This window comes from Hirundo rustica, chromosome 2, assembly GCF_015227805.2.
Source record: "Hirundo rustica isolate bHirRus1 chromosome 2, bHirRus1.pri.v3, whole genome shotgun sequence".
In the NCBI taxonomy this organism is placed as follows: Eukaryota; Metazoa; Chordata; class Aves; order Passeriformes; family Hirundinidae; genus Hirundo; species Hirundo rustica.
The window spans coordinates 28375287-28388239 of NC_053451.1; the positions used below are offsets into that span (position 1 = coordinate 28375287).

Below are 12953 nucleotides of genomic sequence, written 5' to 3' on the forward strand. Positions count from 1 at the left end.
GCAACATCACCAGGGAAGGGGTAGAAGAGGTGACTGCATGCCATAGGATCAGAAATGCACTCAGTGGGGAGCCAGGACTTCACTTCTGGAGCATTCCTGGCACTGCCTGCTGAAGTCCTTTGCCAGGAGGCTGATCTCAGCACAGGGAGCATAGAGTGCAGCAGCCACAGCAGAGACCTGCGTGTCTCACCCCAGCTCAGAGGCCGATCGTGTCCCTCACGGAACACTTCATGCTCTCAAGCAGGTCTGTCCCGACCCAGGGACAGCTCTTGCCTCAAGGCAGGGATTTTGTGCCCCTCCTGTGGCTGACAGTAAAAGCTGTGCCTGTCCTCATCTGGGCACAACAGCCCAAATGCTGGGGAGGGAGAAGGCAGAGCAATCACCAGCACCTTTCCAGAGTGCCCAAGTAAGTCTCTGCCAACATGGACTTCCGAGGGGTAAGAAGCTGATGAACCAGTCTGCCTAAATATTCAATGGGAAGACCTTATTGCCAGGACACTGCAATCTTAAAAGGATGGTCTTGGACAAATGTCCAAGAGGTCAGCAGTCCTGAGCTGAATGCTGATAGAGTGACTGCCCAGACGCATCCTGCCATGGAATTCCTTGGGCATTAAACACTCACGTTAATGCACCGACGCTGAGACAGACAGGACTTGATATTGCTTCCTGAGCAGGCACTGCCGAGAGGCGTCCTGGAAAAGAGGTGACATTAGGGACTCAAGAAACAAGGCAGCACTGAGCAGTTCCCAGACATCACAGTTCCCAGCAGGGAGCTTGGTGGAGAAAAGCAGGCTCGACACTCCCCAAAGAATGAAAAGGAGCCCACAGAGAAGAACTCAGCAGATAAGAGGGACCACACCTCATTGCAGCATCAAAGACATGGGGTCACCACGGCTGGACAGGTAGGTGGCCCAGCCAACACCGGAGGCCTTGGCTGTGCTTCCCGCACTGAGAAATTGCTGAGGCAAAGGATCCATGTCACATATCCTGCCAGAGAGATCTTGGAGGCTGTCAGACTGGTGGGGGAACAGAGCCTCTTGCGGGTGATACAATTCACCAGGATCTTGCACACGTGGGTGGTGGCGATTTCGGTTTCACTGCAAATGGAGTCCTGGCAAGCAGTGTGGGACCAGGGTCACCACGTGTCCTGGGACACAGGCGTCTAGCAGCACCTGCTGCTCCTCTGGATAACCACTGCTGGAGGCAGAGATGTCAGTCCTTCCGTGCTTCACGCCTGAAATCTCTCAGGGTATGTACCCTGCAGCCTCGTGGGCTCCTCAAGCAGTACCAAGGCAAAGGTATGCACAGCCAGAAGTTGTCAGCTGCTCACAGATCTCTCCACAGGAGAGAAAGAGCTGAAAACACTGCAAAGACGCCAACAGGAAAGGCGATTTGCATGAAACTGAAGAGCCCCCAGGCAGGATAGGAAGTGATCTCTGATCTACTGTGTGTGAGGCATCATCACTTGAAAGTAGAAAACAGAAATAGTAAAATATTTCCTCTGGCTTTAGCTCTTTTAGGTAGAAAAACAGAGGGAAGAGGGAAAGAAATGGAAACAGTTGAACAAGGTGGCATGGAGGCGAGGGCCATGGCAGGCACTGAGGCATGAACCTCCCACCTACCCCCACACCCACAGACAGCCAGGGCTTCTGCTGCTTCCCAGCACCCTGCTGCTCCCGCGAAACACTTTCCCAACTTCCAGCGAAAAGTGAAGGCGGCAGTCAGGAGTCACAGCCCAGCCACAGCACACCACAGGCTGAGGAACTGCCATCCCTCAACACCAGCAGTGCTCCACCTGCACCCCGATTCCCTGTTTCCTGCTCCATTCTTCTGCCCGTTGCAGGGACTCGCCTCCCTGCCAGCTCTAAGCAGGCAGCTCAGCCCCTGGCGAAATGCCAACACATGCCTTAACACATGGAGCAGGCACGGGCAGAGCACCTCGCCCTGCCCAAACACGGACACTGCCGAGGTGCATGGATGCCACAGTGCCTCCCGCTCAAGCACCCAGCAGCATCACCACCCGCAGGCCGCATCTACAGAGAGACACTCGTGCATCCCTCAAGCCCCCGTTTTATCTTCTATACCTAATCTTAGCGATGATCCAAAAACTCTACTTGCCATGTCCTTTCTCTTCCCATCAGCACCTTTAGTGGGAAGCATTTTTTTCTCCAGAGCTTCACCTGCCTTGGCTGTGCAGGCTGTGTCCACTTCTGAGCGATCACACTGCCTCTCAGGAGGCTGCTCGCTCCCCCCTGACACCCTGCCAGGCCCCAGCCTTCCGTCACCACCACTGGAGGAGCAGGTGCTGCAGCCAGCCAGGAAAATGCTACAGGGGATGGCGGGACAGGGGATCCCCCTCTGCGGTTACCCTGAGGTGGGATATGGGACTGAGGGCAGGCAGGAAGGTGCTCTGGGATGCCCTGGTGTGGCAGAGGAGGCCAGGAAACAGGAAGAGGAAGGTTCACAAGTCACAAGCCAGGATCAGCCTCATTTTCAATCCCTCAGCCTCCGCATTGATGACGCTCCAGGTTAAAAACAAGGCAGCCCATACAGCACCAGTGCCTGTTGAGCTCTCAGAACAGGGATCTCACCACTGTCCCACCTGGCACACCCAAGGGATGGGACTGTCCTAGGGGGAGACCTAATGATGTGGGCCTGGGGTCTGGCGGACGACAGCCCCGTCTCAAAGCCCGCGTGGCCGCGGCAGCACAGGGAGAGCCCAGAGGCAGCGAAGCTGTAGAAAAGGAAATCGTCCCATTTAATGACCTCGCCCCCGTAACACGGACGTGAGCGCATCGCCGACGGGCGGCAAAGCAAAGTGCACAGTGAGCGGGACTCAGCCCCCGCCCCGGAGAAGGCGCGGGAGGGCTCGGGGTGCCCGGCACGGCGTGGGCACCGGCCAGCAGCAAGGACAGGGAGAGCCCCGGGCTCGGTCCAGTTGGCACCAGTGTCAGGTCCAGTTTGCAGGGAGGCGCGGCTCTCGGTCGGCTCCACGTAGCGCAGGGAGGGCGGGGGCAGGTCAAGTGTACCAGGACCAGGACGGAGGCCGGGGCAGGCGGGTCTGGGGGCGCCTGGGAACACGTCCCGCGGAACGCCGCCGCGGCGGGTTTGGAGCCTCCCTGCCTGAACCGCGGCTTAACCAAAGCAGGGAAAGGGAATAGAGAAGGGGCTGAAGGCAGAGCAGCCCGGGCAAGGGCCCTCGGGTCTATCTAGCTATTCCCATTTGCAAGATATCCGGTGAGGGGGCGTGTGGGATCTGCCAAGCACCCCAAAACGGGAGTGAGCCTGGGTGACAGACGTTTACCAGCAGTTCCACGTCCCTGACAGTCTCTCCCAGGTGTGACTCGGGCAACCCCGTGCCAGGAAGGGGGTCCGAGGGAGCCGGGCCTCCCCTCATTATCTGATGGAAGCATCGCTGGGGGGATCGCGGTCAGATTCCTCGCTCTCCTCAGTCGGGGCCGACTCGCTGTTGGAGGTTGGGGTGAAGGCAGGAGACTTTCTGCAGAGAACAGTAAAGGGCAGCAGTCACAGCATCGCCCAGGGGGAGGGAAAGGACACAGTTCGGTGTGGGCAGGGGTCACCAGAGCAAGAAGGAAAGAAGCTGAAGTGCCCCTTCGGGCATGTGTGGGTCTGCAGGAATCCCTGGGTGCTGGGAGGGTGCTCCAGAGGACACCAATCAAGAGAGTGAAGCAGAGCTGGGGGAGATGCTGGAGGGGCGTGCCCAGAGCAGGACCCTGACAAGGTATGTAAGGCTAGGGGTCTGTGAAAGTCCATCACAGGGGTCCCCAGCCTGGAGCCACCCTAGCTCCACAGGCCTCTGGGGACTTACACGATGTCCCTGCACAATGGCAGCTCCTCTCTCCTTCAGGGGGGGTCTAGCTTCATGTGTCAAAAGTGACCCCTGCGTGCCTCCTGCCTTCTGCAGAGGTGGCACCACGACCTGTGTGGAGGCCAGCCAGGAGTCCCACAGCCTCTGGGAACTGCCCTCTCTCCACGCCACATGGGGGCGGGTCAGGAGCACTACCCAGTCCTTCAGCTCCCTCTCGTCACCACCCCAGAGCACGGTGTCCCGGCTCTCCTGCTGAAGCTCACCTGTCCCCGGACTGGGTGATGAGCCGCCGGCAAGTCTCCATCTGCACATCCAAGCCTCGCTTCATGCTGCACATTTCCATGTACTCGTGCAGGTGCCGGTTCATGTCGTTCTTGGCTGTGGCCAGCTCCAGCTGCTCAAGGGAAACGGTGCAGAGATGATCCCAGGGCAGTGGGCACGGTCAGACTGAGGGCTGTCACCCACATTACCAGTGACCGGCTCCAGTGTTGTGTCTCCCTCCCCCAGGGATCCACTCCCCCATTTCACACCCTTCTGTGCCGTGGCCTCCCCATTTCCTCCTTCTCCCACCTCTATTTGGTCGATGGTTTCCTGGTACTCCTTCTCACGGCTCTTGAACAGCGACTCCGTGTCCTTGATCACCTTCTCCAGGCTGTCATCCTGCTGCTGAGGAGAGCAGACAGCAGGTTTAGAGGCAGGCAAGCGTCCAGCATGAGGAAACAAAGGCAAGAGAGAGACAAATCAGAGAGAGAACCAGCAGCACCGGGAAAAGAGCAGGAAATATATACAGCGTAGTACAAATAAGACAGCAGTCAGTCCTGCCAACACGGACTTGAGAGACTCAGGACTCGCCACACTGGGCAGTGACCACATCAACCCAAATAAGCCCAGCACTGCACTGAAGATTTGGAGAGCACAGACCATTCCTGAGCACGATACATCCCCAGGGGACTGCCAAGGGCCAAAGATCTGGGATGACAAGGGCTTTGGCCACACACCAAGGCCTCTGTTTGGGCAGTTTTGCTGCACGGTGGGTAGGTGGGCTGGAGAACATGAGCAAGGATCACCAGAGACCAGACCAGAAAGAGAAGTCTTCTCTTCTGGATGGGCTGTGGCTGCCCCCACGGGTGTGCACACACCCCGCCCTCAGCACACCCCTCAGGCTACAGGTCCCTGGCCTGTCTCTAAAAAGGAGACCTCGACAGGGATGCTGTAATGTATTCATGCAGAAGAGGCAGGAAAGCATCTGTACAGGCCTGAAAAGGGAAAGGAGCTGAAATCTGCTCTTTGAGAGAGCATCTTCCCAGGCTCAGGCAGGATCGAGCGTCCCAACCCAACAAGACCTCAGGGCCCTGACACCACCGTTACCTCCCCCTGCACCTCTGCGGCTGCGATGGCGTATCCGGAGAAGTCCTCCCAGAGGAGCAGCGTTTCTTCTGTCTCCTCCCACGTGAGGCTGTCACAGTCATCCTCAAAGTCATATTCCCTCCTGGGCACAAGGGAACAGCACGTCAGCACCCAGCAGGAGAGCCACAGCAGGCAGCGGGCCGTGTCGGTGCCAAAGCCTGGCCCCCGCTCAGGGCAGGGCCGCAGCTCTCGGGGTCCTGGCCAGGGTGAACTCAGCTGTGCCCAAACCCAACAGCTGATGGGGAAGGGGCTGGCTTTATGCTCAGGAGCCCCAGCAAGTTCAGCCACAGATCCCCAGAAGGCGGGGAGGGGAACAAGAGGAGGGGAGCTGGACCAGCTCCCGCTCTCAGCACAGGTGGGCTCAGGTCTCCCAGGGCGTCAGTGCCACTGCGCCACAGAGCACAGGGTGAACGAACATTCTCCACGGCAGCACCTCTCATCTCGCCCTCACCTGGGAAGGGAAGCCACGGGCCACCCTTGCCCTCCCCATCCCGGGACCAGCAGGGAGCCTGGCGCTGGAGCCCGGCTCGACACCGTGGGCAGAGGTGCGCAGCAGCCGCACTCACAGCTGGTTCAGCATCCTCTGCATCTCCTCATTGATGCTCATGGCCGTGGTCTCGTCCTCCTCCTCCTCGTCAGGTTTCCGGGAGGCATCGCTCTCTGACAGCGAGGTGTCCTCGTCGCTGACCTGCTTGCGCTCCCGCTTCCGCCCCACCGAGGCTGGGACCTTAACGGGAGACAAGTGCAGAGACTACAGAAACGAGGCCGGGTCCGAGGTCAGGAGCAGGGAGTCGGGAGGAGATGGAGGGGAAAGGAACGGTGGAGGGACAGAAAGGAAGGAAAAGAGAGAAAGACAGAAAGAAAGGAAGGAAGAAAAGAAGGAGAGAGAGAGAGAGAGAGATGGGCTCATTATGATCATGTTAAAGATGGGTGCAATGGATAAAACATGGTTTTAGCATTTTCTAAAATTAAAACTAAGCAACTGAAGATGGAATCTGTGAATCTGATGAGGAAAAAAACCATGTGGCTTTACTGCAGAAAAACTCAAATCACCCACCACCCCAGTCCAGAGACAGGGAAACGCAGAGACAGAAACAGGAAAAAAGAGACAGTCTGAAAAAGGTGAAATATGTCAATATTTAGAGTCCGACCTTTTTTAAAGAAAGCTTAAAATTTGTAAAATTTCTCAACTGAATGGAACTAACCAGTTGCTTCTGTAGGGACAAAGAGCGAGACAGAAGGGCAGCAACATCCAGAAAGAGAAAAGAGACAGAGACAGAGAAGAGAGACAGAGAGAAGATGACGGAGAGGGGAAGGGAAAGGAGAGAGATGGAGTTAGAGACAGACGCTCAAGCAACTTGTCTCCCTCCTGCAGCTGTTCCCCTAGCACTGTGGGGTCCCCGGGCCCAACACAACAGGTCAGCAAGAGCTTGAGGGGACTCTTGATGCACAAAAAAGCATCTGGAGCTTTCCACCTCCACTCTGTGCCCTTCTGCCTGGTCCTCCCGAGAGAGACAGAAAGCAGGCGACCGCAAGGAGCAAGGGCGAGGGTGACCAAGCGTCTCCCCTAGCAGGGGGCTGGTGTTGTCTCTTCTACCTCCTTTGGGATCTCTCCTCCCCAGAGCTGGTGGCTGAGTCTGGAGCAGCAGCGGGCGCCTCTCACCTGAAACATCTTGATCATGTCCTCGCAGTTGCGCTGCTGTGCCACATCACACAGCTTGGCAGTGATGTCGATGCGACGGCAGATGTCCATGTCCACCTTCATGGCCTTCTCCTGGATCTTGGTGTCCAGCTCCGTGATGTTCTGAACCCACAGCACCACGGAAAGGGGACAGAGGAGGAATATTAGGCAGAACAGATGGCAGTCGGTGCCCCCACTTCCCCCCTCAGGCAGGACTGCTCCCACATCCCCGCTTTGCTCACTGCGCCCCAGACCGACCCTGCCAGGGCTGGATGGGCCCCACCACGGAACCGCTTTTCTGCGCAGCCACACCACTTGGGTAGGACACTGCTGTGGGGCTGGACAGGGATTAGGGACTCACGTTGCTCATCAGTCCCTTGAAGACAACAAGCTCTGCCTTGAGCTGTTCCACCTTCATGGCCAGCTCCTCCTGGCAAGCTTCAGCCTCCTGGGCTTCCTGTGCCAAGGGAGAGAGAGAGATGTGCAAACCAACACCAGTGTGGGGCAGCTGGGCTGCAGGGGAACGGGGAACAGCAATGCTCACCTCCTGCAGCTCAGTCACCCGGTCCTGAAGCTGGACACGCACCGTGTACTCCTCTTCCCATCTAGGGAGACAAACGCTCGTCAGATCCCATCGGCCTCGCCTCGCTGGCTGCCAAAGGGAGAGGACGGAGCGGCAGCTGCTCACCCCCAAGCTATCCGAGAGGGGGGGATGACGGCACCGGGGCGGGAAGGAGAACGTGCCCAGGAATGCGTGGCCTCTTGTTTTCAGGCAATGGCAGCTGCCAAGCCCATCAGCCGCCCCAGCCACAAACCCTGCCCCACCACGGCCCCCGCCCCGCCATGGGGGGAGCTGGGGACACCGACCGCTCGGTGCGGCAGCTGGGCTGCAGCCCTGCCACACCGGGGCCTCACAGCCCGCCGGCCTCTCCGTCTGCCCCCGAGCCCCACAGAAGCTCCAACACCCAACAGCAGGTCTGCAGGTGCACTGCAGAGCTGCCCCATCCACATCGTTTTTGCCACCGCGTTTGTGCGTCTGCGGCGTTGCAGTTCAGGCTGGCCAGAAGCACAAACCCTGACCTTGACACCAAACCACGTCACAGCGTGAGCGACCACGACGTGCACCAAGGGCTGCTCCTCTGCCAGGCCACCCCGCCTGGGCAGGGGCACAAGACCCCTTGGCCCTTCTGCTGCCTAACAGGTGGGATTAAAGAACGCTGTTTCATCCCACAGGGAAGCAGGACGGATTGTGCCGCTTGATGCCGGTGGGTATTGGGCTCTGCAGCTTTGCAAAAAGCGGAGCTGCAAGGCGCCCGGCCTGGCTGTGCAAAGACACATCCCTTAGCAATTATTATATTATATTTCACTGCATGAGATCAACCTCTTGGGTCACGCTGCAGGGCTGGCCCAGCCCACGGTCTGTTGGGAGGCCATCAAGCCGTACTGCTCTTGGCTAAACGACGATCCCATGGAGCAGGGGGGCTGGCATGTGCTGCGGTGCAGCACGGGGCAGGGCTGCTGCATTCTTACCCAGCTCCTGGCTCTTCTGGGAGAGCCGGATTTTTCCGAGAAAGCGAGAATGCTCTGGGATAGCAACCAGAGCTGGGCCCTTCCTGGTGCTCTGAGGTCTGGTTTCTATTTAATGCCTGCAAGCACCAACACAGACACTGCGACTCTGCAGAAGGATGTGAAAAATCTCTCCTCTCGCTTACCCACACCAAGTTTGAACAATAAATCTTAAGGTCTAGGAGGCCAGAAAGCATATGAAAAGCCCTCACATTTGTTATCTCGGGGTATTTGGACAATCTGATGACGTGGGAGAGCCCTGGCTCGTGAATTTCTAAGCTCTTAAAGCTAGCAACACTGATCCTTACTCAAACGAGGACAAAAGTGTGCACTCCTCGTGTTGGTGTTGGATCCATACCACAGCTCCAGAAGGGGAATCAAAGAGTGTTCCCATCCCTTTGGAGAAAGAGAGATGAAGGGAAAAGAAAGGAGAAAGTTAAAAGGTAGAACTGCCCTTATATGGGAGCTGCTCGAACAAAGCCTCCCTCCCCAGGGACAAAAACGCCTTCCACCATAAGAAAAAAAAAATTTCAGCACCTTTCTCGGTGTGGCACTGCCTCCTTTTTGGTCCCCGCCTCCCTCTGGGTCTCTATATAGCCCAGACTCACTGGGGACATAAAGCATAGCTGCAAATCCTGGTAAGAGTTCATTTCCAATCCAATGCTATGGAAGACGAGCACAGGTCGCACACACACCGGCTTAAAAGGCAGGGGAAAACAGCGACTCGCCCCACTGGGGACAAACCCGTGCGCCCATCCACCGCAAACCTCTCTCCCGCTCCTCTCCTGCCTGGCTCCTTCTCCCCTGCTCCCTCCTGCAATGCACCACTCCTAATAATAACCTGCCTGCAGCGCTGCGCCCGCAGCCCCGCACGGCCGCTGCCAGCTGGAAGCGACGCTGCCCCACACAACCCCACGGCCACCGGCGTGTGCCAAGGGGAGAGGGGAGGCCCCTCCTGCACTGCTGCAGAGCAACAACCTGCCCAAAGGCAGACAGCGAGGGCACGAGGGTCCCAGCTGCACCACCAGACCTGACCAGCTCCCTGCCAGCTACGGGACAGCTCTCCCAAAGCCACGGACGTGAAAAGATGCAGCGCTGTCCCTGCCAGGTGTGTCCCTTCAACAAGTTCACTTAGAAAAATCAACAATTCCCCCGTCTTTTAAAAATCCTGCTCACTGCAGCAGGCATTGGGGTGCTTGACCCCATCCTGCAGGGTCAGTGCACACCGGGGCTTTGGGCTGCTCCATTTATCCCCTCCTGCCATATCTGAACTACGTCTGAGCTCACCTTAATGTGTGGGGATGGCCCCACAGCCTGGCACAGCTCCACAAAGGGCAATTACAACTAAAGACCTCCCTGAAGCATTTTAGTAAACAAGGGGGCTTATAAGAATGATGGAGAGACTTTGTACCAGACCTTTTGCCTGCAGTGACAAGAGGAGAAGGTTTTAAAGTGAGATAAGGTAGGTTTAGACTGGACATAGGGAACAATTTTTTATGATGGTGGTGAGACACTGGAGCAGGCTGCCCAGAGAAGTTGTGGATGGCCTATCCCTGGAAATGGTCAAGGTCAGCACTTTGAGCAACCTAATCTAGTGAAACTCACAGCAGTGAGACTGGACTAGGTAACCCCTAAAGGTCTTCTCCAACCCAAACCATTCTGTGACTCTAACACACCATGTTGTAGCACTACTCACTCCACACCTCCAGCGTGTCCTCGCAACGTCCAAGATAAGAACTACTTGTGAGTACAGGTGTAGTAGACAGCACAAAGCTGATGAGACATCCAAATCCCCAGCACTTAGCAGGTCTGTACGACACTCACAGGCACCCTTTGCCCCCATGCAGGCCACCTAATTTCAGTCTGCTCCTCCCAAGTGCAGCTCCTGTGAGCCTCTCTCCTGCTGCTGCAACTATCCTCATCCCTCCTACAGCCCCTAGAGCCCTCCTGGATCCCTGACTTGAATTCCAGGCCCTGTGTATCCAGAGAGAAGCTCCTGCTGCACCGCTCCAAGTGCTGCGGGGCGCACGGCAGCAACGCTGTCCCGAAAAAAGCACAAGCTCCAGCACCCAAGCCATGGGTAAGAGAACTGGGAAGTCCTGTGTTAATGTGGTCTCTTCCATCTGTCTCCAGGCAGGTGGCAAAGGCATGACACCAGCTGCACTGTCCCCATGGCAGATCACAGCCCACTGCAGCAGGGAACTCTCAGCTCCCAAGGGATGTTGGTGTCAGCCCCCAGCATGGACGAGGGTGTGGAAATGGGATCCTTCTGTCCCATTCCCCTGTTTGGGACCTGGCTGTACCCGTCACAAAGTTCCCAGTGCTGGATAGGGTCTGGGGGTGGGGTCTGCTTTCCCCCAGCTCCTGGTAACACACTCCAAAAATAGATCCCACCAATAACACTGGCTCATAGCAGCTTGTGGTTCCCCCCTATCTCACCCTCAGCAGTCCCCCTGTCACCCTCTCTGCAGCCTTCCCTGAAGCTCACTTGCCAGAGCAGGAAAACCCTGAAAAGCTTTCCATTCTCCCAAAGCACCAACAAACCCAACTTGGTCCTCTCTGGCTGACCCACTTTGAGGCTCGAGCTTTTCTGGCCAAAAAACCAGCTCCAGCTTCTCACTCTCTGATCTGAAAACGACCTGCAAGGAGTGCTGCTCCCCCTCTGGAGAAGGAGCCTGACCACTGGCTTAATAATAAAACGCCTTAGGTACATGCAGCTGTTGGTGGGCAAGAGGAGATGCCAACTCCTCCTTCCCACGTGCCTTGCTCAGTGCCTTCGGAGCATCTGACAGGCAAGTTTGCTCAGCCTAAGCCTTATAAAGCCAAAAGCACAAGGTGTCATCTCGGACCCCAGCCCCGATCTCGGCGCTGTGCAGAACCCGTCAGCGGCACAGCTGCCGTGGGGAGCTGGGCGTGGGATCACAAACTTCCTAACTGCTTCTAAAGCATCACAACGTGACTTCTGGAAAAACCCAAAACCAGTCGCTCGGGCGGCTCCGGCCCAGCCTGATCTCATCCTACGTGCGGCCTCGGAAACCGGCCCGACACAAAAGCACGGCCGGCAAGAGGCGAGAGCGGCAGCCGCCCTGCACGGGAAAGAAGAACCGGCCAAGAGATTAGCTTTGCATTCTGCTTTGCCCTTCTCCAAGGCACGTGCCAAGCCGCAGCTATTTTGGGTCGGGAGGAAAGCCCCCGAGGAGCGGGGTGTCCTGCCCCGGCTCTCCGCAGCTGAGGGCCCAGCTGGAGAGCAGTGGCGAGGGAAAGGGCCTGGCAGAGGCCAGCCACCCCGCTGAGGGGCTTCTCGGCACCTGCCGACACATCCAGAGAACTCCTCTCTTCCCAGCAGCCTTCTCCAATGCAAACCCGCTCACCGCTGCATGCCCACCTTCTTCACCTGCTTTCAGGCTGCTCCTCCTTCCTGAGCATTTCCAGATCCCCTCGGCTTTCTAACACAGCTCCCGGAGCCATTCCCCGGAATTATTCCTTCCCTGCTTGGGAAAAGCATTTCTAGTCCCTCGCGCCAGGTTGGTAAGATGGAAAAAGGCTCAACGAACATCCCGACAGGGGTCACACACCAGGCGGCGAGGGAGGAGACCCACGCACAAACAAACGGGCTCCACGTTTTTCCTCACGCTTCCTGCAGCCCGTGCTCCCGAGAAGCCTGGCCGGGGCTGTCGCCTTCCCTCCCAGCCTCTCCCGCACAGCGCCCACCGGGCAGAGCCCCGCAGCCTCCCCGGCCAGCGTTTCGGTCCCCCGGGCGCCGCTCGCTCCCGCCGCCCCTCCTCACCTGCGCTTGTACTCGTCGCGCTCCCTCTTCACCTTGGCCAGCACGTTGTAGAGCGCTCGGATCTCGGGGGTGATGGTGTCGATCTGCACACCCACGCCGTCGGGGTGGACCCAGGAGACGCCGGGTCCCTGCACCAGGGTGGTCTCGGGCCCCGGGCCGAGCCGCCGCGCTTGCGAGAAGGACCAGATGGTGCCGGGCATGAAGCGGGAGCCGGCGGAGAAGGCGGAGGGCTGCCCGGGACCACCGGGGCGGGAGCCGGGGGAGCCCAGCGCCCGGACCGACCCCAGCGCCAGCCCCGGCCCCAGCCCCAGCCCCAGGGTGCGGATGGGACCCACGAAGCCGGTCTGCACCGCCTGGTCCCGGCGCGGGGGTCCGCGGCCGCGGCCGCCCGCCCCCTCCTCCAGAGCCTGCTGCAGCTGCTTCTCCAGCTGCCGGTTGCGCCGCTCGAGCTCGTGGACCTTGGCCAGGAAGCAGCGGAACCGCAGGTTCAGCGTCTTGAGGACGCTGATGTTGGAGCCCAGGTCGTTGCGGAGGGCCATGGCGGCGGGCGGCGCGGGGAAGGGGCCGGCGGGCGGCTCCCCGGCCAGGGGCTCGGCGGCGGGCGGCGGCGGCAGCTCGGGGCCCGCCAGCCCCTGCTGCTCCTGCGGCAGGAGGAAGAGGTTGGGGCCGAAGAGCGGGTTCAT

At 58.5% G+C, this 12953-nt stretch overlaps 1 protein-coding gene across 6 annotated transcripts; it reads right to left on the bottom strand.

Annotated features, from left to right (window-relative positions):
• Positions 1-2735: 2735 nt before the first annotated feature.
• Positions 2736-12953, bottom strand: IFFO1 (intermediate filament family orphan 1). Of its 6 annotated transcripts, none has more exons than XM_040055002.1 (9): positions 12271-12953; positions 7462-7522; positions 7279-7374; positions 6900-7040; positions 5803-5963; positions 5198-5318; positions 4400-4492; positions 4093-4223; positions 2736-3499 (listed from the first exon to the last, which is right to left on the bottom strand). In XM_040055002.1, the coding sequence occupies exons 1-9, from the start codon at positions 12951-12953 to the stop codon at positions 3397-3399; spliced, it is 1590 nt and encodes a 529-aa protein (XP_039910936.1). In that variant the 3' UTR covers positions 2736-3396. The 6 variants fall into 6 exon arrangements, with proteins under 6 accessions (XP_039910936.1, XP_039910935.1, XP_039910934.1 ...); XM_040055001.1 differs by having other exon boundaries at positions 4400-4495; XM_040055000.1 differs by having other exon boundaries at positions 5210-5318; positions 5803-5987.

Excerpts from the sequence above, each read along its gene's own strand:
- IFFO1 (XM_040054997.1), bottom strand. The coding sequence starts at position 12,953 with ATGAACCCGCTCTTCGGCCCCAACCTCTTCCTCCTGCCGCAGGAGCAG. Across the intron at positions 5,988-6,899 it reads ACATGATCAAGATGTTTCAG|TCTCTGCACTTGTCTCCCGT; the intron begins GTGAGAGGCGCC and ends TCGTTTCTGTAG. Across the intron at positions 3,500-4,092 it reads ATCACCCAGTCCGGGGACAG|AAAGTCTCCTGCCTTCACCC; the intron begins GTGAGCTTCAGC and ends TGTTCTCTGCAG.